The following is a 24,990-nucleotide window of genomic DNA, read 5'->3' as shown; positions in this document are numbered from 1 at the left end:
AATTATTCCAATGAAGCTTGTGTATCAACGATTCCCTAGCAATAACCATAGAATCAAATAACCACAATAAAAGAGGAACACAGACCAACTTCACTTACGCATATAGATGTAAATATTCTAAATATAATATTAGGCAATAGATCTAAGAGTGCGTTAAAAGACTTGCAGGAGGAGTTGTTCAATAATAGAAAATCCATTCCGTGATGATCTCAAGTTAGCAACTAGACTTATGTTCAATGCTGAAATGACAGAAGCATCCCAGGTTAGTCGGGAATAAGACACAATTATCCATTATCACCACCACCATTTAGTATTGTGCTGAATTACCAATTCAATTAGACAAGAGTGAGGAAAAGGCACAAAAACCAGAAAGAAGGAGGCAAACATAACCATTGACTGTACGACTGGAAAAAATAAGAGAATCAATTGCAAAACCATTAGAAAGAGCAGGATAATTCAGGACGCTCAGTGGGCAGAAAATAAACATGTTTACGAAACAATATTCAAGAATCTATACTAACAGCAATATCTTTGAAATGTAATTGAATAAAAGATTCCATTTACAATAGGAACCCCCAAAGATAGAACACCCAAGACTATAATAAATACATGAAATTTGCATTAAGAGAATCTAAATGACAGAGGGACAAATGGAAGATTTGACTAAATTCAAATATATTTCTTAATCTAGGGTAGAAAGACTCATTTGTATAAAGATGACAATTCTCCCTGAATTAATCTACAAATTTAGTATAATTCCAATGGAAATTTCCCTTACTTTGTTATTGTCATGTTGGTGTTTTGTTTTCTATACTACACTGAATGCCAAATGCTCCATTTAATGATTTTATTCTTCTCTTTTCCTTTCCAATGACGTAGTTTGTGCTTTTCAGACCCACATTTCTTTCTCTTGGTACCAACGAATAACGTTCCAACTTTTAGGCTTGAAAAATCACAGCCAAGTTGCAGCAAAATTAAAAAAATATATATACATATATATGTTCCTTTTTCTTCTGCAGCTGCAGAAAGTGACAGATAGATCCTGCATCACAAATACCTATCCTTGGCTGGGCATAGTGGCTCACACCTGTAATCCCAGCACCTTGGGAGGCTGAGGTGGGTGGATCACCTGAGGTCAGGAGTTCGAGACCAGCCTGGCCAATATGGTGAAATCCTGTCGCTACTAAAAATACAAAAATTAGCTGGGCTTGGTGGCCGGTGCCTATAATCCCCGCTACTCAGAAAGCTGAGGCAGGAGAATCACTTGAACCTGGGATGTGGAGGTTGCAGAGAGCTGAGACTGGGTCATTACATTCCAGCCTGGGTGAAAAGAGGAAGACTTTGTCTCCAAACAAACAAATACCTATCCTCACTGATGTCATTTTAACAAAGGAGTAAGTAAATCACCCAGATTTCAGAAGTTGAGGCTATGCCCAAAAAAAGCAACCCTAACTTCCTCAAAGGTTAAGATGCAAGCTGATTGGCTCTGGAAGAGATTTAAATTGATACCTCTGTTTCCTCAAAGGTGTAAGACGTTGCAAACTTTCTTTGGTTTCTCTCTGCTCTCACAGGAGACAAGGGATACACAAATCTGTTAGATTTCTTATTTAAACAAAGAGCTTGAGAGTTTTGCCTCATTGAAATTAACAGAGAGAAGTTGATGCTAAAGTTTCTTATGGAAAATCGAAGATGCAAAAATAGCCAAGGAAATTCCAGGGAAAAAATAATGAACAAAAATGTCACCACAAGACGTTAAAACATATTGGAAAGCCACAGAAATTAAAAGTGTTTGATTCTGGCATATGAACAGGCAGACAGGGGGCTGGGCGCAGTGGCTCACGCCTGTAATCCCATCCCAGCACTTTGGGAGGCCGAGGCTCTGTGGATCACCCAACATCAGGAGTTCAAGACCAGCCTGGCCAACATGGTGAAACCCTGTCTCTACTAAAAATACAAAAATTAGCTGGGCATGGTGGTGCACACCTGTAATCTCAGCTACTCAAGGTCTGAGGTAGGAGAATCACTTGAACCCAGGAGGTAGAGGTTGCAGTGAGCCGAGATTGTGCCACTACACTCCAGCCTGAGTGACAGAGCAAGACTCCATCTTAATGAATAAATAAATACATACATAAATAGGACACAGACAGATCAGTGGAACAGAATAAAATCCAGAAATAGTCTCAAAACATTCAGGAAAACAGTATAAAATAAAAGGGGCATTTCGAATCAATGCAGAAAAGATGAGTTATCTCAGAAATGAATGGGACAATTGAATAGACTGAGAAAGAGTAAAATTGGAGCTCTAATACACACTGAAAGACATTCCAGATGGAGCTAAGATTATATATATACATATGTTTAAATAAAGCAATGAAAGAACTAGAACAAACATGGTAAGTTTATTTTTATAATCCCAGATTGTGGCAATTTTTCCAAGTGTGGTACCAGTCAGAAATCATTAAAAAAAAAAAAAAAAAAAAGACTAATAAATCCAACAAAGTTAGACATTTCTTTACAGCAAAAATTGCCATCAAAAAGTCAAGAGATCAGTGATAATGGGGGAAACATTTATAAAACATACGATAAACTGTCCAATATTTTAATAGTCAAAAGCTTTAACATTAAGAAACAGACCAGCTGGCTGGGCATGGTGGCTTGAGGCAGGTGGATCACTTGAGGTCAGGAGTCAAGACCAGCCTGGCCAACACCACAAAACGCTTTCTCTACGAAAAATACAAAATGTAGGTGGGTACGGTGGCTCACATCTGTAATCCCAGCTACTTTGGAGGGTGAGACACAAGAATTGCTTGAACCTGGAGGTGGAAGTTGTAGTGAGCCCAGATCGCACCACTGTACTCCAGCCTGGGCAACACAGCGAGACTCCATCTTGAAAAAAAAAATAAAGAAAAAAATAAAGAAAAAGAAGCAGACCAGCAACTCAGCAGAAAGATAGAGGAAACAAACAACTAACTAGTCACGAATGTCTTTTTTTGGAGTGCAGTGGTGCGATCTCAGCTCACTGCAACCTCTGCCTCCCAGGTTCGAGCAATTCTCCTGCCTCAGCCTTCTGAGTAGGTGGGATTACAGGTGCCCACCACCACATCTGGCTAATTTTTGTATTTTTAAGTAGAGACAAGGTTTCACCATGTTGTCCAGGCTGGTCACGAACTCCTGACTTCAGGTGATCTGACCACCTCGGCCTCCCAAAGTGCTGGGATTACAGGAGTAAGCCACCATGGCCGACCACAAATGTCTTTTAAATAGATAAAAATATGCTCATCCTCACTCATAATCATATACATGCAAATTAAAATTATCAAGATATTTCATTCAACTGCCAGTGGACGAGTAAAGATCACCTGTAAAATGAGGCTACTCGCAGAGCCTTCTCCACAGTTTGGTTCGTATATCTAAGGCAGTCAGAATGGTGTCTGACACAGTGAAGCTATAGAGGCCAGTCATTATTCTTGGCATGCTTAAGGATAACTGGCATTATTAAAATGTATACTGTATATACTTCTAATCAGTCATTCATCTTCTAGGAATTTGGAGGACTTAGGTAGGAGCCTGTTTACAGGGCACAGACACAGAGAGTCATTGACCCGTTGTCTCCATTGTCTGTAACAGCAAAAGACTGGAAACTACATAAATGCCCATCGAGAGAGAACTGATTAAAGACAGCGTGAAGATCCATGCAGTGAGCTCCGGTGCAAGCACTAAAAGAAACAGGGAATGGCCGGGTGTGGCGGCTCATGCCTGTAATCTCAGAATTTTAAGAGGCCTAGGTGGGTGGATCATCTGAGGTCAGGAGTTCAAGATCAGCCTGGCCAACATGGTGAAACCCTGTTTCGACTAAAAACACAAAAATTAGCAGGGTGTGGTGGCAGGTGCCTGTAATCCCAGCTACTCGGGAGGCTGTGGCAGGAGAATGGCTTGAACTGGGGAGGCAGAGGTTGCAGTGAGCCGAGGTCGCACCACTGCACTCCAGCCTGAGCAACAGAGTGAGACTCCAACTCCAAAAAAAACAAAAGAAAAAAAGAAAGAAAAAAGGAAGGAAGGAAGGAAGGGATGGAGGGAGGGAGGGAGTAAGGAAAGAAGGAAGGAAGACAGAAAGGAAGGAAGGAAGAAAGAAAGAGAAAGGCAGGCAGGCAGGCAGGCATGGTGGTGCACACCTGTAGTTCCAGCTACTCGGGAGGCTGAGAGGGGTGGCGGCCTTGAGCCAGGAGTTTGAGGCCATAGTGAGCCCTATCCACTACTGTACTCCAGTCTGGGCAGCAGAGTGAGACCCTGTCTCAAAAAACAAAAGAACAATCTTCCATATATTGCTAAATGGGGGGAAAATAAGTCTGGCACCCATCGGTGTGTGCCGTATGCCATCATTTGTATACAAAAGCTGCATATTCTTGTATGTGCTTAAAATATTTCCAAAAGGAGACATAAGGATCCCTTTATTACCTCTAGGCAGTATTTTAAAAAATAGTTTATTTGTTTATTTTTACTATATAGCTATCATCTGTTGAAAGGGTAATTTACTTTTTTAAGTGTCAAGAGTTTGCAACACACATATTAACTCTTTCAGGGAATCAGCCGTTTCTATGAGAGTAGGTTTGCAACTCTCGCTTCAAACATTTTATTAAATCTGTTTTAACTTCCATCCCTGTGCCTCATGTGCTCGATTCGCATCTTCTTGCAGGAATGTTCCCCTGTTTAAGAGAAACAAACTCTCCCTCGCTGCGATCTATTGAAAGCGGCTCTCGACATAAAGGTTTGTACAAAAAAGAAAATAAAAAAAAATTTTTAAAAGAGAAAAAAAAGGGGAAACAGTTTTAGAGGAAAAAACAAACAAAAGAAACATATTGGCTCACAGTCCGACAGCGAAGTGAACCGCGTGTGCGAACTGTCCTGACTTTAACCCCAAAGGCCCTGTGAAATTCTGTGATTCCGTCTGCCTCCGATTCAGCACCCACCCGCATTGCTGGTGTAGACTCGTAGGCTCTGGAAGCAGGCTCCTAAGTCACTCTGAGACCTGCGGGAGTCTTGCACAGCGGGGCTCCGTGGTACCCACGGATGTTCTGCCCCGCTGTGGCGAGAAGCTGCTATAACAGTAGGGCCACCGGCAAGGAGCCCCCGCAGATGGATTCCCCGGGTGTCTAGGGTGCCAATGAGGCAGCCGTGTTTACAGGCGGGAGCTGTGTGCGCTAGGAAGCAAAGCAACAGTCAGATGTGTGGATTTTACACATGCACGTGCCAAAGCAATCACAGAGGAAAGCAATAAAACACGTCAGTGCTGAAATCTGGGCTTAGTGATAGTTACCGGTTAGCTTTTTTTTTTTTTCATATGTTCTCTATCACAAGGACCCAACTTTGCCTTTGTGGCATGAATACAGCCATGAATCGTATTAATATAAACGAAGTGTGTCTGTGTTCCAATAAAGCTTTATTTACAAAAACAGATGGTGGGTGTGATGGTTAATACTGAGTGTCAACTTGACTGTATACAAAGTATTGATCCTGGGTGTATCTGGGAGGGTGTTGCCAAAGGAGATTAACATTTGAGTCAGCGGGCTGGGGAAGACGGACCCACACGTCATCTGGTGGGCACCATCTCATCAGCTGCCAGCTCGGCTAGAATATAAGCAGGTAAGAAATGTGAAAGGAGAGACCGGCCTAACCTCGCAGACTCCGTCTTTCTCCTGCGCTGGATGCTTCCTGTCCTCAGGCATTGGGATTCAAGTTCTTCAGTTTTGGAATTCAGACTGGCTTTCCTTGTTCCTCAGCCTGCTGATGGCCTATTGTGGGACCTTGTGATTGTGTGAGTTAATACTTAAGAAACTCTCCTTATATTCTATACATATATACACACACATACAATGAAAGAGAGAGACAGATATATAGGCATATATATAGAGAGGAATATATATATAGGATATTTTAAATATTATTTATATTATATATATATACACACACACACATATATATATACATGAATATATATAGAGAGAGGAATATATATATTCCATTATGTGTGTGTGTATATATATATAATATATGATAGCCAGAATACTTACACCACCAAATGCTGGTGAGGACGTGGCATTTTCTATCCCCATTCATTGCTGGTGGGAATGCGAAATGGTGCAGTCACTTTGGAACACAGTTTGGCAGTTCCCTACAACACGACAGGTACTCTTACCATATGATCCAGCAATCGTATTCCTAGGTATTTACCCAAGGAATTGAAAACTTGTGTCCACACAAAAACTTGGACACGGATGCTTATAACAAGCTTTATTTATTATTGCCCAAACTCGGAAGCAAGCAAGATGCATTTCAGTAGGTGAATGGGTAAATAAACTGTGCTGTATCCACACAACAGAATAGTATTCGGTGCTAAAAAGAAATGAGCTATCAAGACATGAAAAGACACGGAGGAAACTTACATGCATATGACTAAGTGAAAGAAGCCAAATGACAGAGCTACCTGCTGTATGACTCCAACTATGTGACACTCTGAGAACGGCAAAACTATGGAGACAGTAAAAACATCAGTGGTTGCCAGCAGTTGAGAGGGGTGTGGGGAGGATAACCAGGACTTTAAGGGCAGCGAAAATACTCTGTATGCTACTACAATGGCGGACGCATGTCATTATACAGCAGGTCCTTGGATGATGCCATCTTGCTCAACACCATTTTGCTATAAAGTTGATAAGAAAAAAAAAATCACTTCCTAGCCAGGCCACTGTCTCAGTGGAGGGTGTACATTCTCCCAGGTCTGTGTGGGTTTCCTCTGGGTCCTCCGGTTCACCCCCACTTCCCAAGCTATGCACGGTAGGTGAGCTGGCATGTCTCCATGGACCCAGTGTGAGGGGGTGTGGGAGTGGGTGAGGTGCCTGTGATGGAAGAGGACCCCGCCCAGGGCTGGAGTCTGCCTTGACCCTGTGCCTCTGGGATGAGCTCTGGCCATCCACAGAATAAGCCAAGTGGAATAAGCCAGTCAATAATACTCTCATTCTTTTTTTGAGATGGCCTCACTCTGTTACCCAGGCTAAAGTGCAGTAGCACAAACTTGGCTCCGCAGCCTACTGCCTTATAAATCCTTGCGTGGACCACCTAAAGCAGGGAATGAGAAGCAGAGCTGTGTATTTAGGGCTGAAGTGTAAACTGAACCACATGAGCTGCTCCTTAGAGGTTAGAGACGCCTCCTAGGGCTGATTGCTGAACATACACCAGATCTAAGCTTTCTGCCCATTTTGCCTTAAAGTGTGGTCTTTCTAATATCTCTGGTTTATAAAAAGAGAGAGAAATCTCCAAAGTGTTAGCTATTGAGCAAGTCCTCAAGAGCTAGCAGGACTGGACCCCTCCCAGTCAGGAATTTATGAATTGATGGAGAGGCTGAGGTCACACACTCAAAGGCTGATCCTGCATGAGAAACGAAATAAGAAAGAAGGAAAAGAAGGCGCCTTTGTCCATTCCAGCTGCTGTAATAAACTCCCATAGACTGGGTGGCTTTGAAACAACAGATGTTTCTTTCTCACAGTCCTCGGGGCCGGGAAGTCGTGCCCACGATGGGTCCCATCTCCCTGAACTTGACGGCTGAATAGAAGTGTAGCCTCCCAAGGGCATGTAAAGGCACGCAGAGCCCCTCACCCAGCCTCAGCAGGCACCTGCTGGCTGCCGGGTCTTCAGGGTGCCCTGTGCGTTAAGCAATATCCTCAAGTGACCACCAGGGGGCAGCAGTACCCAGATTGCCTTTCGCTGCACCTTCAGATCAATAAATTCCAGTATTTTGGAATTTATTTGTATAAATAAATACAGTTTTTGTATTTAGATTTGTTTTACATACCCAGCGATTCTGTTTACTCAAAGACTTAACAGAAGCTGGGTGCAGTGACTCATGCCTGTAATCCCAGCACTTTGGGAGACTGAGGCAGGTGGATCACCTGAGGGCGGGAGCTCAAGACCAGCCTGGCCAGCATGGTGAAACCCTGTCTCTACTAAATATACAAAAATTAGCTGTGTGTGGTGGCAGGCACTTGTAATTCCAGCTATTCAGGAGGCTGAGACAGAATTGCTTGAATCTGGGGAGCGGAGCTTGCAGTGAGCCAAGATCACACCACTGCACTCCAGCCTGGGTGACAGAGTGAGACTTAGTCTCAAAAAAAAAAAAAAAAATTAGCTGGGCATGGTGACTTGTACCTGTAGTCCCAGCTACTCAGGAGGCTGAGTGGGGAGGATGGCTTGAGTATGGGAGGTCGACGCTGCAGTGGGCTATGATTGTAGCCCTGCACTCCAGCCTGGGTGACATAGCCAGATCCTATTTCAAAAAAAAAAAAAAATGTACAGTCCCTATCCACCCATTCATAACTTTATGTCCATTTCTTTTGTCTTCAAGCACTGGCAGCCTTTACTCATCTCTCCTCGCCTGATCTAGCATTTACATCTCACTTGTGCCCATAGAGAAGTCATACACCAATGTGGATTTTAGATGGAGGACACTTTCAACAGAGACACATGCATTATTTTGTGCTCACACAGCCTGGCCTGGAGATGCAACGATTATGGAATCTAGAATCTGAATGGGAGGGTCAGATGAATGGGATGTTCTCACAGTGTCAGGTGAGGACAGCCTGATAACAGCCTTTCATCGTGAGGCTGGGACCTCTGGTCCCTTGGCCCCAGGACCACACTCAAGGAAATGCCTGTTCCTGCCACTGTGGCTGAGCAGGGTTCCTCTTTCTCTCCCTCTCTTCGAGATAAAGTCTCACTCTGTTGCCCAGGCTGGAGTGCAGTGGCGCACTCTTGACTCACTTCAACCTCCACCTCCCGGGTCCAAGCAATTCTCTCACCTCAGGCTCCTGAGTAGCTGGGATTACAGGCACCTGCTACCATGCCCAGCTCATTTTTGCATTTTTAGTAGAAATGGAGTTTCGTCATGTTGGCTAGGCTGGTCTCAAACTCCTGACCTCATGCAATCTGCCCTCTTTGGCCTCCCAAAATGCTGGGATTACAGGCGCCCAAGCACTGACTCTGTTTATGCTTCTCTCAAGTGTGGCATGGGACTGGCTGGGAGCCATTCTCCCTCTGTAAAGCACAGGCAGTTACTTGGTGGGCTCTGGGCAGAATCCAGCTCAAGGTTATATTTTGTTTGACCCACACAAGTTTCATAGAGCAAATTAGTTGCTAACGTGTAAACATTAGGAGAGTTCACGGCTTCTCCTACAATATCCAGAAGTTCATCCAGACAGTGCCCACATTCCCTGCTCCATCTAGACGGTGCCCACATTCCCTGCTCCATCTAGACTGTGCCCACATTCCCTGCTCCACCCAGATGGTGCCCACATTCCCTGCTCCATCCCGACTGTGCCCACATTCCCTGCTCCATCTAGACGGTGCCCACATTCCCTGCTCCATCTAGACTGTGCCCACATTCCCTGCTCCACCCAGATGGTGCCCACATTCCCTGCTCCATCCCGACTGTGCCCACATTCCCTGCTCCATCTAGACGGTGCCCACATTTCCTGCTCCATCTAGACGGTGCCCACATTCTCTGCTCCATCTAGACTGTGCCCACATTCCCTGCTCCACCCAGATGGTGCCCACATTCCCTGCTCCATCCCGACTGTGCCCACATTCCCTGCTCCATCCCGGCTGTGCCCACATTCCCTGCTCCACCCCGACGGTGTCCACATTCCCTGCTCCATCTAGACAGTGCCCACATTCCCTGCTCCACCCAGATGGTGCCCACATTCCCTGCTCCTTCCTGACTGTGCCCACATTCTCTGCTCTGTCCCGACTGTGCCCACATTCCCTGCTCCGTCCCGACTGTGCCCACATTCCCTGCTCCATCCCGACGGTGCCCACATTCCCTGTTCCATCTAGACTGTGCCCACATTCCCTGCTCTGTCCCAACTGTGCCCACATTCCCTGTTCCATCTAGACTGTGCCCACATTCCCTGCTCTGTCCCGACTGTGCCCACATTCCCCGCTCTGTCCTGACTGTGCCCACAGCATAGCAGCGTCCCCTCTACAAGGCAGGAGGGTGCTACAGGTGGCCACTGTCTCCACCTAGGGCTTTGCTTGCTTTCTACCTGCAGGCATCAGGGGTACCCACGTCTCTCTGCTCTGACCCGCTGTGTGTTGATGGCAGAGTTTCATCATCCACATGCAATCTTACTTTCCTTATTCCCAAGTCTGCGGGGCTGCCTCATCAGAGCATTGCAAGAACTGATAACCATCTTCTAGAATTAACATAGTGATATTGCGAACACACATCACAGATCATGATAAGTGGCTTTAATTTTTCAACAAAATCTCAATACTGCAAAAGCATTGTTGTCCTAGCTAACGAATGCATAGAGTATTGCCTGCAAAACAGTCATTGAGATTCTATCTGTAAAGAGCTTAGAACAGTACATGGTGCATAGCAAGGGCTCTGTATGTGAAGGCAATTTTTAAAATATAGTAACAAGGGCCTGAAAATATGTGGCTCAATTTGTCTTCCACTTACTTTTCCCTCTCCCCCTTTAAGATGAAGAGGAAGGGGAGGGAGGAAGAGAGGTTTGTGAGTGAAGACAGGGGCCCTTTAAGGCCTGGGAAGACTAAAGCCACAGGGCTCTCCCTCTGCCTTAAAAGGCACAGGAATCTTAGTGGGGAAAATGAAGTGGTGATAAAAAGCCAGTCCGTGTGCCTGAAATATCAAAGTCAGTGTGTGCCAGGGATCATGCGGCGGGTCACGTGCGCTCTGGGTCTCTCTCTGCAAACCTGCCTTGCCTTCAGTCTGGGAAAATACAACTGCCTCAGACGGGTCCGGCTCGCACAGGGGCTGTGAGATGCACAAGGCATAGCTGGGCTGCCACTGGCCCACGAACCCTGGACATGGGAGGCAAGGTGTGGTGTCCATATGCATTATTCGGGTGGGGTGAAGACCACAGCTCTCACTGGATTTTCAAAGGACTTTGTGACCCAAAGGACCGCTCATCTCAAGGACTGTGGTAGCTGAGGGGCTGAGCCATGCCTGTGTTTATTATATGAAGCAAGGACTGGAACCTCATGAGACCACGTGGATCCAACTGAGGATGGCCAAAGATGCACACGTGCTGCTTTTAATTTATCTTAGGTGCAGGTTTTAAACCAGTATGTTTCACTTAAATATTCCACACTCTTCAGGAATGCCCAGGCAGCTGAGCTTTCAGGATGTCACGTTGCAGAGGACTCCGAAGCTACAGATGGCAGCTGGAGACCCTCTCAAGGCAGGTGGCAGAACAGAGGCCCTCTCTATCTGCTGGGGCAGCTCCTCCGGGTGCCCCACTGGAAGGCGGCATGGCTCCGTCTCTGGGTGGGTGAGAGGTGCTGTATGTTCCCTGTAGTATCCCGAGCTGGGTGGCCTCAACAGCAGATACTCACTGCCTCACAGTTCTGGAGGCCAGAAGTTTGAATTCAAGCAGGGCCGTGCTTCCTCCGAAACCTGTGGGGGAGGAGCCTTCCTGGCCTCTTCCCAGCTTCTTGGGATGGGAATGCACATCCATCCTTGACCTTCCCTGGTTTGCGGCCCTGTCACCGCCACACCCTCTGCCTCTGTCACGGCACGGTGTTCTCCCTATGTGTCTGTGTCCAAATTCCCCTCTTCTGATAAGGACTCCAGTCACATCGGAAGAGGGCCCACCCCAATGACCTCATCTCAACTACATCATCTGCAAAGACCCTATTTCCCAACCAGGTCACATTGAAGGTATCTGTCTTTTTGGGGGGTTACAATTCAACTCACAAAACAGGCCCATCACCTCAAAAGGACCTGCCACCCCAGTGCCACACATCGCTCCCTGCTCACAGCCACTCCTTCCCCTGGCTCTCGGGGAGTGGGGGCACCTCTCCCTACTCCCACAGTGACCAAGCACCGTCCCCTTGCTATGCATTCTGAAGGGGGCATTTTTTCCTCCTCCATCTCAGCCCTGTAGGAAGTGAGTTCTTTCTAGCTTGAGGGATGTGTGTGTGTGTGTGTGTGTGCACGCATGTGTGTCTGTGTGTGTCTGTGTATATGAGTGTATGTGTGTTTTTGGGGAGATGTGTGAAGGGTGTGTGCAAGGGAGGAGTGAGAGGCGGAAGGGCAGGAGAATAGTGTCACAGGAGTGAGCACAGAAGTGACTAGGGCAGAATCAGTGTGTGCTTGTGACAAGTACGGAAGCGTCATGCCTTTAGGTTCAGTCCTATAAGGTAGGTGCATTAGTAAGGGCATTGATTCTGCTACTTTAACAAAGATCAAAATAACAGTGGCTTAAGGAAGAGTGGGGTGGGTTTCTCTCTCCTGTACATCAGGCCTGTGGGTGGTAAGGAGGACCCTGCTCCACCACATCGCCCAGGCCCGGATGTGTGTGGTTCTTTGAGTGCCTGGTTATTTTCCAGACTCAGAGCTGCTCTCCACCCCCTCCATGTCCAGCCACTAGGAAGCAGGACCAGGGAAGTAAAGGACACGTCATTTTCTTTCCAAGAATTCCTTGGACATTGCCATCTTCACTTCCATAGCTACTGGCCAGGGCTTAGTCACACAACCTTGCTAGCTGCAAGGGAATCTGGAAAATGCAGCTTCTATTCTCAGAGGCCATGTCCTCAGGGATTCTGCTAAATTTTACAAGGCAGGGACAGATATGGGGGAACCAGTGACAGTCTGTCACAGAAGAATGTGATTTTAGAATAACAGCAAAACAATGTCCTTAATCCACCCCTCACCCCTTACAGTAGCAAAAAAGAAATCCAGTGGTACCCATTACAGTAAAGAGTATGAGAGGAATGTGATTAGAAAATCAGGTTGCCAGGCAGGATGTGTCCAGTGTTAGCCAGTGGTGGGGTTCATGGTGAAGGCTTCGTCTCAGGAAGGTGTGTGTTGGGTTGTTCTACAGCCAGTTGGTTTTCGACGACGTAACATGCTCTGTAGCTCTCCAGGACCCGAGCCTGGACGTAGGCCTTGTCCTTCTCTTGCCAGCTGTCAGACTCGATGTACACGTTGAACGGGTCGTGAGAGTGCTCCAGCTTCTTGGAGCGGATGTAGCTCAGCATGATGCCCAGGGTGAAGAAGCCAAAGAAGCCCAGCACCATGAGGACGTAGAGGGCCTCCAGCTTGCTGTCATCACTGCGGGGGGACCTGCGGGCCAGGCCTGACACGTTGCCTCCCTGCTGAACTATCTCCTGCCACAGCTTGTTCAGAAAAGGCATCACCGCTGTGGCGTTAGACAGGATCATCCTGGGCATCAACGTTCCCCTCCTGGAGCTCGAACTTCCCAGGCACACCTCTTAAAAGCAAAATGCAACCCCAAATCAAAAAGCATGTATTGGCCAAAACCCACATATATGCACACACATGTAAACAATTTTAAAATCTCAGGTGAGAGGGGTAAGCTGACAACCTCCCCAGGCCATGGCATGTGCCATCTTGGGTCTGTGCAATGCCTTCTCTTGATTGATGAATGGATACATTGATTTCCTTCTATTTCCATCCACCACCTCTATTCTCCAGCCCTAAACGTGACCATCAGAATGAGCGTCTTTAATATGCATTGCTGCATATTATGGTTGTATGGGGTTGCATGTGTGCATTTTAGTTTATCTAAATTGTATCAAGTCATTCAGCTCATTCAGTCTCCTTCCTTTTCCTCACGACTGTGTTTTTGTGGTTCACCTGTGTTACTGGATGTGTGCATTCCCTTACTTCCAATGGTTGTATACAACCCATGGTGAATACCCACTTCTTTTCTCTGCCCTCTCCCAGAGATGAACACTGCTCTGGCTGCTAACTCCACAAATACGTGGGGGACAAATATCCCTATCCTTGACCTCCTATGGACCTAAAAAAATCACACATTTTATACAACTAGTTCCTGGTCTTATGCATGACCAGTCAGACTGGGGTGCTGCCAGGGCGCCCTTGGAGGTACTGTGCAGTGGGTGGTCTATTTCACCACGGAGCATCTCCCTATGAGCACTTACATTCATTTGAATGAAACATCCACTCTGTCACATGGTAGACTTCAGAATGTTTAGGGAGATTTCACAGAGAGCTCCCCTTGAAGAGGCCAGTGTTGCAGCTGTGCTGTTTTCCCTCCTTGCCCACACATACGCACACACACATACACAATCTTAAAACCTCAGGTGAGGGGTGCGCTGACATGCTCCCTGGTCCCTGGTGTGTGCCGTCATGGGTCTACACAATGCCCGCTCTGGGTTGATCGGTGGATACATGGGTTGCCTTTTATTTCCATTCACCATTTGCTGGCTCTGCAGAAAGTGACACTTTCCCTATCATTTAATCTTGATATCGCTGTCCCTGTATACTCATCATGGGCCTGGGAATTGGAAAAATTGTCTCCAAGTAGCTGTGAAATTCTGTCAGGGGTTTGGTGTGCGGTGGAAACCCCATCTAGGTGACTTTGAGATCATTGGTAAGCTAAAAAACAGGCCTTATTGGCCGGGCGCGGTGGCTCAAGCCTGTAATCCCAGCACTTTGGGAGGCCGAGGCGGGTGGATCACAAGGTCAAGATATCGAGACCATCCTGGTCAACATGGTGAAACCCCGTCTCTACTTAAAATACAAAAAAGTAGCTGGGCATGGTGGCATATGCCTGTAATCCAAGCTACTCAGGAGGCTGAGGCAGGAGAATTGCCTGAACCCAGGAGGCGGAGGTTGCGGTGAGCCGAGATCGCGCCATTGCACTCCAGCCTGGGTAACAAGAGCGAAACTCCGTCTCAAAAAAAAAAAAAAAAAAAAAAACAGGCCTTATTGTTTTTTGTTTGTTTGTTTGTTTGTTTGTTTGAGCAAATGCCAGCCTCTACCCCTAGTTTCTGCTGGGAAACAAAAGCCCTGAGGCCAAGTTGTTGATGTCACACTCCAAACTCAAGCCGGAGGGGACCATTCGGCGCTTATCACATGTAAGTGCTCCCACTCAATTCTTTCTTTCTCTGTTTTATTGAGACAGAGTCTCACTCTGTCACCATGCTGAAGTGCAATGGTGTGATCTCAGCTCACTGCAGCCTCAACCTCCTGGGTTCAGGTGATCCTCCTACCTCAGCCTCCAGAGAAGATGGAACTACAGGTACGCACCATCATGCCTGGTGAATTTTTGCATTTTTTGCAGTGGTGAGGTTGCCCTGTGTTGCCAAGGCTGGTCTTGAACTCCTGGGCTTACAAGATCCACCCACCTCAGTCTCCCAAAGTGCTAGGATTACAGGCATGAGCTATTCCGCTTGTCCCTTACTCACTTCTTAGTAGCTGAGTAGAATATGGCCTGGAGGCACTCTCGGGATGACTGTTGTAACTAGAGGTGAAGGAGTGTTTGGGAAGACTGTTTATGGCCAGAATCGCTACGGAAACAGAAATCCCCAACACATGCTGGGACAGCTCTGTCTTTCCCAGCCAGGATAGGGACTGTGACATTGCACATCATCTTGTGTAGGACCGATAACCTCCGAAATCTGGCTCCTCTGCAGCTTAGACCTAGAGCCAATTCTTCATTGAATTGGCTTCACTGTAAAACATACGCTGAACCCAGCATCAGGTGAAGACATCTGGCACCTATCCAGGGCCCTCTTCCTCTACCCACCTCTGAAATGTGGCTGTATCTCAGAGTTCTATCACCTGCTGTCTCCTCTTCCCACTCTCCTCTCTCCCAGGATGACCGCACCTGCTCCAGTTCACTGGCATGGCCACGACCCAGGGCCCTCTTTAAGCTCCAGAGACATGTGTCCAATGACCTGCTAAGGAGATGGTTCCCTTTGGCCATCCCCTGGCTCCTCAAACTTAACACCCCACCCTGGGCTGTCAGAGACTGGCCCCTGCCTCAGTGAGCTGAGTGGCAACACCAATCACCCCAAAATCTTTATCATTCTCCCTGATGACTGCAATCTTGTCATGGCAGTCCCCACCTTGAAGGCCTTCCTTGGCTCCTCCCTGCCTTCAAGGTGGAACTCCTGGTCTTCTTCAAGGATACAGGCCCTAAATTTGAGAATCTCTGCATCCCTCTCCAATTCTGTGTCTGCACAGACTCAAAAGCGTAAAAACCAGGAGAGGCCATGAACAATCTTTGATTCTCATTGATGTCTGATCTTTCCGAAAAGTAAAGAAGAGAGCCACCATGGTCAGCCACAGGAACGCCAAGCCTAAACCCCCAAAGCCCGAAATCCTCGGGCTGCAATTTCACTGCAATTGCTACTGCATCCAGACCCTATGTCCTATGGTCCCTGCTGGCCCCAGAGCCTCCACACGCTGCGCATCTCCAGCTCAGACTTGCACCTCCTTCTTGGCTCATGAAACTTCTCAGTGATGCCTACTCCTGCTTAAAATTCAGCCTAGCTCTCCCTTCCTGAAGCCTGCTCTGATGCATGGGGCTGGGCCAGCACTGTGTATACCATGACCCCTGCTAACCTTATCATGGTCGGGATCTCCAGGCCCCTTACCTTATCCCTGCCCTGCCTACCTAGGTTGGTGCTGGGCATGCAGCAACACAGGAGCTGGCCATGAGCGTTTATTGAATAAATGCCACTGGAACTTAGTATCTTTTGACCAGTGGGGCTTGACTATTTATAACATACTTATTCTGATGAACAGATGCCAATGAGCTGGCTCCAAAGCTTTAACTGACTCCCTTTTCCAGAAGGGTAGTCATCTCCCACCCTGAGCCACAGTCTCAGAAGGCAGGTGTGAGGAGCAGAAAGAGCTCAGACTCTGGGATTCCACTGCCACCCCCAGGGTTGATTCTAGCTTTGCTTTGCTGCTTCCCGGCCACATGATCCTGGACAGGTTCCTTATTTGCTCAGTCAAGTCTTTCTCTTTCCAAAGTAGTGAGAAACACCACTGACATCTGCGGGCTGTTGAATCACTGATCAGGTGCGTAGAGTGGCTGACAGCACGTGGCATGTGGCAGGTGCACACTCAGTGGTCCTGGGTAGGAGTTTATTGGTTTTTCCATCTCGTTAAGAAATTGCAGCCCAAGGATATGGGGCTTTAGATGTTTACGTTTGGCGTTCCCGTGGCTAACCATGGCGGCTCTCCTTTACTTTGTGGAGAGATCAGATATGAATGAGAATCAAAGATTGTGGCCTTTCCTGGTTTCTAGGCTTTTGAGTCTGTGCAGAGATATGTCAGGGGTTAAGCTGCCTGGGCTCAAGTGACTCAGGTACTTGTTCTTATACAAAACTAGCATTTAGCTCCATTCTAATCACAGGGGTAGTGAGGAATTGTTTGGTAACAGATCCAAACTAGATGCTCAACCATTTCTTTTTAAATGAGCCGAAACCACTTATGAATGCATAAAATCCTGCCCCAGAAAACAGACAGACCTGGACCTGATACTGTGATGTTATTTCCAAAAACCCAGAATGATCACAACTGGAAAATAATTCTGCCACCAATTACTGTTAGAGAGTCTTTACAACTTCAAGACCATGTGATAATAGAATTATGAAAGGCAGCATTTGAAGATCCACATGTTAATTGGCTTAAAACTGATAAATACATACAGCAAATTAAATTAAGAATAATGTCTGTAGTTAATTCATAATAGGGAGTTCACTAAGAAGGCTTGTTACTTACAACCAGATGGACTTTTCTATGGTCAAAGAAGCAAGCGGAAACACCTGCTTTGAAAACCTCCCAAGCCCAAACCATCCCCCACCTTGTTCTAAGGCAGTGGTTCCCAATCTTTAGAGTGCTTTAGGGTGACCTTGTTAAAATACAGAATGCTGCTTTAATCCCAGCACTTTGGGAGGCCGAGACAGGTGGATAACTTGATGTCAGGAGTTCGAGACCAGCCTGGCCAACATGGTGAAACCCTGTCTCTTACTAAAAATACAAAAATCAGCCAGGCATGCTGGCAGGCACCTGTAGCCCCAGCTACTCAGGAGGCTGAGGCAGGAGAATCACTTGAACCCAGGAGGTGGAGGTTGCAGTGAGCTGAGATTGTGCCATTGCATTCCAGCCTAGGTGACAGAGTGAGACTCTGTCTAAACAAATGCGGATTGCTGGGCTCTACTTATGGAATTTCTGATTAGGTAGAGCTGGGGCAGGCCTTGGAATCTGCATTCCTAACACATTCCCACGTGGTGCTAATGCTGCTGGTTTGTAGGCCCTGCTTGGTGATCTCTTGGAGTCACAGGGGGAGCTTTTAGAAAATAATGGTTCCTGGATTTTAATGTCACTGGTCTGGGTTCCTGCCTGATCTGGAGACTTTTTAGAAACCTCTCAAATGATGCTAATTTGTAGCCAAGCTGGAGAACCACTGAGCTGCGGTGTGGGTCCCCAGGAAACTGAGCCACCAGCCTTTTGTGCTGCAGGGTACCTGGAGGAATTTTGCAAGAATATAAACTATGATTTCGCTGACTCTTTTTCAAATCTTGTTTGTTTTTTATATTTTCTTTTTTGGTCTTGTTTGCCTCTGACACAGTCTGAAGAGAAACGGCAGAACGAAACTCTCCAGTCTTCAGTGTAACCTCAGCTCTCCCCACTCTCATGCACGCTGATGCCTTCAATTACAATCCGCCTGTCAAAGCTTAGGTCAAGCTTTAGGTCAAGCGAATTAACCGCCTTTCAAATAACAACCCTATATTTTTAAAATATTTTTAAAAAACTTTACATGTAATTTATTGCATGGCTTTTGTTGAATGTCCTCCATACTCCCAATGCCTGCAGGCTGGGTCACCATGGCACTTTTCTGTAATGAGTCCCAAAATGAGTTTGGCAATGTTTTCTTTTTTTGTTTTTTTTTTGTTTTCGTTTTTTGGTTCATTTCGCTCTTGGCAATGTCTTCTTAATAGTTAATGTCGTGTAAATGACACAGAGTCTGGGATCTGCATGTCATTTGGGAATTTATGTCAGATTCTCTAGGTTCCGTTCTATTGTACATGATTCCAAAGCACTACATGCCCCTGTGGCTGCACTCTCAGACTGCTGGACTCCAACAGAGTGGGAGAGCAACTGATCCAACCATCTTAATTTACAGAAAATGGGGCTCCTTAGAGGTGAGATGGCTTGCCAAAAGTAATCTCTCCTATCAGAAATACGTGTCCTTAGCAAACTAACGCAGGAACAGAAAACCAAACACTGCATGCTCTCACTTATATGTGGGAGCTGAACAATGAGAACACATGGACACAGGGAGGGGAACGACACTCACTGGAGCCTGCTGGGTGGGGGGAAGGTGGGTGGGGAAGAGCATTAGGGAAAAGAGCTAATGCATGCTGGGCTTAATAGCTGGGTGATGGGTTGACAGGTGCCACAAACATCATGGCACATGTTTACGTATGTAACACACCTGCACGTCCTGAACTTGTACCCTGGAACTTAAATAAATAAAAACAAAAACTAACAACCAAAAATATATCTAAAATGTAACCTCTTAGCTATTGACTCGTATTTGATTTAGAAGGAGAGCAATTCCCAGGACTTTGTACAGAAGAAACCGACCCTTTATTGAGGCTCAAAGTAGCTGAGGAATAGGCCACTTCTGTCAGGTAGCATTGGATCTATGCAAATGGAGGTTGGCTTCTTACCTAAATATGCCATCAGAAGTCATCCCTGTTCCTTTCCCTTCAGCTTTTTGTGGCTTGCACAGTGATTAAAGGGATGAGGAAGACAGAAACGGTAGGGGTCAGGGATGTTCAACTCCAAACAAAGTCCATCTGATGCTCGGCGTGTGCTGAACACTCTCAAACTGTGGCCTTGTCTGGCCCAGAAAGTAGGGGTGGATTCTGGCCATTTCTGCTTCTGCCTGGGTGTGAGACATGAATGCTGCCCCTTATCAAGGGTAGCATAATTTTTGTTTTCTTAAAAGCTTAGACCCAGAGCTGCTGGTCTGCTGGAAATCATTCAGGACACAGGGCTCTGGGTAGCTGAGCTGAGTGAAGCACCTGTAGGTGCGGACCAACGGAGACTCCTGCTCCCTGGAGTTCCGTTAGGCCCCCAGCTGAATCCAGGGGAGAAGAGGGCAGTGGGTGGCGCCTCGCTGCTCCCAGCACACACCACCCTTCTGATTTATCCCCCGTGCTCCAGCTGTGTGGCCTATCAGCACTGATAACAGCCTGGAAGCTTTCCGAACAGCTTTCCCAGCAAGAGAAACTTTCTTTCTTTCCCTCCCTCCCTCCCTCCCTCCCTCCCTTACTCCCTCCCTTCCTTCTTCCTCTCTCTTTCTCTCTCCCTTCCTTCCTTCCTTCCTTCCTTCCTTCCTTCCTTCCCCTCTCTCTCTCTCGCGCGCTCTCTCTCTCTCTCACTTTCTTTCTCCAAAGTCTTTATTTCTAAGACCATTTGTGGCCTACCCATGCATAAGCTGGTCGGGCTGTAGACAGCAGCCTTCCCCAGTAAATACTGCAGACTTCCAGTATTGAGCCCTGTCCCATTCATTCTGCCGGGGAGATGCGTGGGGCATTTGCTCATGGGGAGGCCACAAATTTGTTTCCCTCGTCCCTGTGACCTCGGACTCCTTTTGAGTGTGTTTAAAAGGGAGGAGCCGTTCTTCAGGCCCCCTGCCCTGAGCACATCCCTCTCATTCTTTTATTATTATTAGCAAATCCTCCCAGATCCCGATCAGTCTTTCTTACCCATTTACTGACTGGGTAAGGTTCTTGTGGCTGACTCCGAGCTTTCTTCTAAAAGGAATAGATTCTAGGGGTGAGTAGGGAAGACAGAAATGTCAGAGTCAGAGCTCAGGAATCTGGGCTCCAGCCCCAGCTCAGTCCTAGATAAACTACATGACTCCTTAACTTACTTCCCTAGGTTGACTGGGGTGGCATTTTTATCACGCTTGACAGCACTCCTTACACATTTCCTCAAAGAGCACCCACTCTTAACGTCATCATTTGGCCTCATTTCTTTTAAGAAGCAGAATTAGGGTAAAAGCAATGATGGATAAGCCTCATTTTGGTGAATACGATCGTACTGAGCCAAGAATTCTGAGTCAACTGTCTTTGGAAGCAACTGTCTATTGTTTTCATCTTTATCACAACACTGTGTCCAAATTCTGGAAACGTTATTTACCTCGTTGCAGAAAAGAAGCCACCCAGGCCCACCACATGCTTCCAGGCAGTTGGCTGGCTTTGTCTGGTCTCCTGTCCTTCCCCTCTTCCCAGAGTCAGTGGGCACCAAGGTGGCCAGGGTCTCTCAAGAATCAGGATGAAACCGTGCAGAGGCCCAGAATCAGACTGTCCTCTCTGATCAGAAAAGTGTTTTCTGTCACATCCTAGTGGGACGCGGGGTGTGGCTTGAGTCTGGTGCTTTTACCAGGAGCTTCCTGGACCTCTCTGCAGGTGATGGAGAGAGGGCTTGGGGTGCAAAGGATGGAAATAGAAACACTGAATGCTCAGGGAGTCAGGCCAGCGAGCCGGTGAGGAGACTCCATCCAACTCGATATGAAAACATGGGCGAGTGTTTGGCAGCTGAAGTCACCCATCAGGAGGGAAGGAAGGAATCTCAACTTCAGCAAATGAAATAAATCTGGGGAGCCTCAGTTTCCTCACCTGAACAGTGGAAATGATGGAATCTACTCTCATTATATACTATATATAATTGCGCGCGCGCACACACACACACACACACACACACACACACAATGGGGTAAGCCTCATTTTGGTGAATATGATCTTATTGAGACAAGAATTCTGAGTCAATTGTCCTTGGAAGCAACTGTCTATTGTTTTCATCTTTATCACAACACTATGTCCAAATTCTGGAAACACATTTACCTTGTTACAGAAAAGAAGCCACCCAGAGCCACCAGATGCTTCCTGGAAGTTGGCTGGCTGTGCCTGGTCTTCTGTCTTTCCCCTCTCCCCAGAGTCAGGGGGCACTAAGTGGGCAAGGTGGTGAGGAGACTCGATCAAACTCTATGAAAACATGTGTGAGCGTTTGGGGTATATGCCCCAGGTTTTTGTGCAGCATGGGATCAGCCCCCAACCTTCCTGGCTTGCTTTATTTTATTTTCGTTTTGAGACCGAGTATTGCTCTGTTGCCCAGGCTGGAGTGCAGTGGCACAATCTCAACTTACTAAAACCTCCTCTACCTCCTGGGTTCAAGTGATTCTCATGCCTCAGCTTCCCGAGTAGTTGGGTATACAGGTGTGTGCCATCATCCCAGCTACTTTTTGTATTTTTAGTACAGATAGGGTTTCGCCTTGTTGCCCAGGCTCGGCATACCTGGACTCAGGCCATCGGCCCCACCTTGGCCTCCCAAAGTGCTGGGATTACAGGCATGAGCCACTGTGCTCGGCCTCTTGCTTTGTTTGCTGTTCCCTCTATGGGTGAGGCATTCCCACCATATTCCCTTGTTAAAATTCTACTGGTCCTTCAAAATCCAGCTCATATCCACACTGTGTCTGACTCTGATCCAGAATCTCTTCCCCTTCATTGACCCCTCATACCTTGTCTATATCTCTCCTGCAGTGCTGGCCATATTCTAACTTCTAACCATTTGTAGACTTGTCTGGGCATTTCCTCCCACGAGGTCCCAAAGGACAGAGACCAACTTGCTCACCTTTGTCCCCACTCCAATACCCAGAATATTTCAGTAAGGTTTTCCTGAACTAAATGGGAATGCAAAGAATTAGATTCACTACCATGACAATGGGAAAGTGAGTGAATAACTGATGAAGTATACAACGCTCTGAAAATAGATTGTTTAGTAATCAAAGGAAAAACTCTTGCAATGTAGCATGTTTTTATATATTAAATTTTATATTATTTATATTTATATTATTAATGTAAATTAATAGTAAAATAATAATAGTAAAATAATAAATTAACAAAAATATATTTTTATCATTACTCATTTTGTATATTAGGATCTACAGTCTTCTTATCTATGTATCTGCAACCCACTTTATTTCTAAAACCCTTTCAGGCATTCAGTGATTGTTAACAGTAGAGCACAATTTTCTTCCCTCCTTCCCCATTCCCAGTAACTCTTAACCTTTTCTCTCCTCCTTCTCCATAGTCTTTGTCACCTTCCAATATAATCAAGTTTTCTTAATTATCATGTTGATTGTTCAATGTTTGTCTTTCCCACCAAAATGCAAGCTTTTGCAGGCAAGGATCTTTGTTTGGGTTGTTCTTCATTGCATCCCAAGCAGCTAGAACAGTGTCTGGCATATGGTAGGAGCACCATAAACATTCAGCAAATGCAGGCAGGCATGCATGAACACATGAATAATAAGTGTTCCATTCAACTACCAGAAAGACCGAAACCACACAGTAGCTGTCTCGCCCTCAGAGATTTAAGACGACAGCAGTGAGTCCCTCTGATGTCTTCTAAGTGAGCTTTATTTTCAAGACAATTCATTTTCCAATAACCTGTCCAAAGCAGGTCCTACCTGAACATCCTTGACTATTTCCTTTGGATACAGAGAATATCTTCCTCCAAGGGCTCCTCAGCTAACCTGATGATTGTGTGAAACTGGCCAGAGAAAGCAGCTCAGTTTTGCCTGGTCACTGAAAATCAGAGTCGTGGCTGAATTTAAGCAACTGGGTGAACTCAGCAAAGTCCCCACCACCTGGACCATAAATGATAGCTGCGGTTATTGACAAGGTACTTCCTTAATGCAGCTGGAACCTCCTTCTTAATCTGAATGTGGACTCAGATGAACTGTCAATTCTCATAGAGCAATGTGACAAATCCGGGAGGCGATGTGTTATGCAGTAGACTGGGCACATGCATATGTCTCTGCTGCTTAGTCAACTTTCTTCTGAAGTTCCCCAGTTTTCCCATTACGGCAATCAAGATCGGATATCAGAAATGTTCTCCGAGTCCCATGCCCTTTCTGCAGGGAGATGCCAAGGCCCAGGAGCTGGCCCCCAAAAATAATAATAATAAAAGAAAAGAAAAAGAAAAAAGCTGAAGATCTTTGAAACCAAGTGGGGACTCAGGTCCCGTGAGTGGTTTTTATTTTCTTTTTCGTTTGAAACTTGCAGGTAGGTGTTTTCCAAATATTTCACAAGAATGTCTATAACTTAATAATGGCGGAATGTTTTCTTTGTTTTATGTTGGTGATATGCTTTCCTACGCGTTTGTTGCATAAGTAGTGAGAACGGCAGAAGGAAAGGAGGGGAGAGGGTGAACATCCTATCCTGTCTCCCACTCTGGGGGTCGCGGCGCTTCTAGCCTGGAGCGCGCCCGCTGCGCGTCCAGAGACGCAGGTTCTAGGAGCCCCCCGGGTCGCCGGACTAGGTCACCCGCGACCCGGAAGAGGGCCGCGGAGGTGGGAGCCCCTGACTTACCTGGGTCTGAGATGCCGAGAAAGCCGGGTGTGGAGGGGAGTGCGCGCCTGCCGAGCGCTGAGGCCACCGACAGCCCAGCCCCGGGGTGGCACCCTCTGAGCGCCTGAGCGCTGCGCTGGGGGCGGGGAGGGGCCGGCGGGACCTCCCGGGGCCTCCCAGAGCCGCCACGTGTCCCGCCCCACTCCACCCACCCGCACGGACCAGCCCAGGGTCCCCCGGGACCACCCCTCACCAGCCCCGAATCACCCGGGTCTTCTGCACCCTGCACCCCAGACCAACGCCGCCCCGCGCGCGGGAAGGCGCTTTGGATCTTGCCCGAGAAGCTCAGGGCCGGCAGAACGTCTGCGTTAGGATCCCGAAAGCCGATGGGCCGACAGAGCCACCTACCTTCCGGCAAAAGTTTGAGGTTGCTAGGGTGGAAGCTTCTGCAGCCCGGAGAAAGGCCCTCTGGGAGACGCCCCACCCTCGGACGCGCGGGCCTTCAAACATCTCCGAGCATAATCACTCCAAAGACCGCTTATCCTCCGCCCCCACGGCTCGTTTTAGCCTCATCCCGCACCCTAGCTTCGGCCACACCCCTATTTGGCAAACATTTATTAAGCGCCTACTTACTGAGTGTGCAGCCCTGAGCCCGGGGTGCAGCTGTGGGCCAGACTGGAGGGAACCCAGAGCGGTAGGCAGTCGCTGGAGGCACCCAAAGCCTTGGCGCGCACTCTAACGTACTGGGGACCTTTCCGTCTTTCCGTCTTT

The 24,990-nt window shown here is 47.1% G+C and overlaps 1 protein-coding gene and 1 non-coding gene across 4 annotated transcripts; both read right to left on the bottom strand.

The window, feature by feature from the left end:
- Positions 1 to 10,996: 10,996 nt before the first annotated feature.
- On the bottom strand, positions 10,997 to 24,920 carry KCNE1 (potassium voltage-gated channel subfamily E regulatory subunit 1). Of its 3 annotated transcripts, none has more exons than XM_074389311.1 (2): positions 24,853 to 24,920; positions 10,997 to 13,283 (listed from the first exon to the last, which is right to left on the bottom strand). In XM_074389311.1, exon 2 carries the CDS (start codon positions 13,240 to 13,242, stop codon positions 12,844 to 12,846), a length of 399 nt encoding a protein of 132 aa, XP_074245412.1. In that variant the 5' UTR covers positions 13,243 to 13,283; positions 24,853 to 24,920; the 3' UTR covers positions 10,997 to 12,843. The 3 variants fall into 3 exon arrangements, with proteins under 3 accessions (XP_074245412.1, XP_010336596.1, XP_010336595.1); XM_010338294.3 differs by lacking the exon at positions 24,853 to 24,920 and adding an exon at positions 24,628 to 24,740; XM_010338293.3 differs by lacking the exon at positions 24,853 to 24,920 and adding an exon at positions 24,241 to 24,342.
- LOC120368519 (small nucleolar RNA SNORA11) lies at positions 20,390 to 20,517 on the bottom strand. The gene has a single exon (XR_005582623.1). It is a non-coding gene; the product is annotated as a small nucleolar RNA SNORA11 (small nucleolar RNA).
- Positions 24,921 to 24,990: the final 70 nt, after the last annotated feature.

Source organism: Saimiri boliviensis, chromosome 18, assembly GCF_048565385.1.
Source record: "Saimiri boliviensis isolate mSaiBol1 chromosome 18, mSaiBol1.pri, whole genome shotgun sequence".
In the NCBI taxonomy this organism is placed as follows: Eukaryota; Metazoa; Chordata; class Mammalia; order Primates; family Cebidae; genus Saimiri; species Saimiri boliviensis.
The sequence above is the reverse complement of the archived record's forward strand: the minus strand, read 5'-3'. Positions and strand labels throughout refer to the sequence as shown.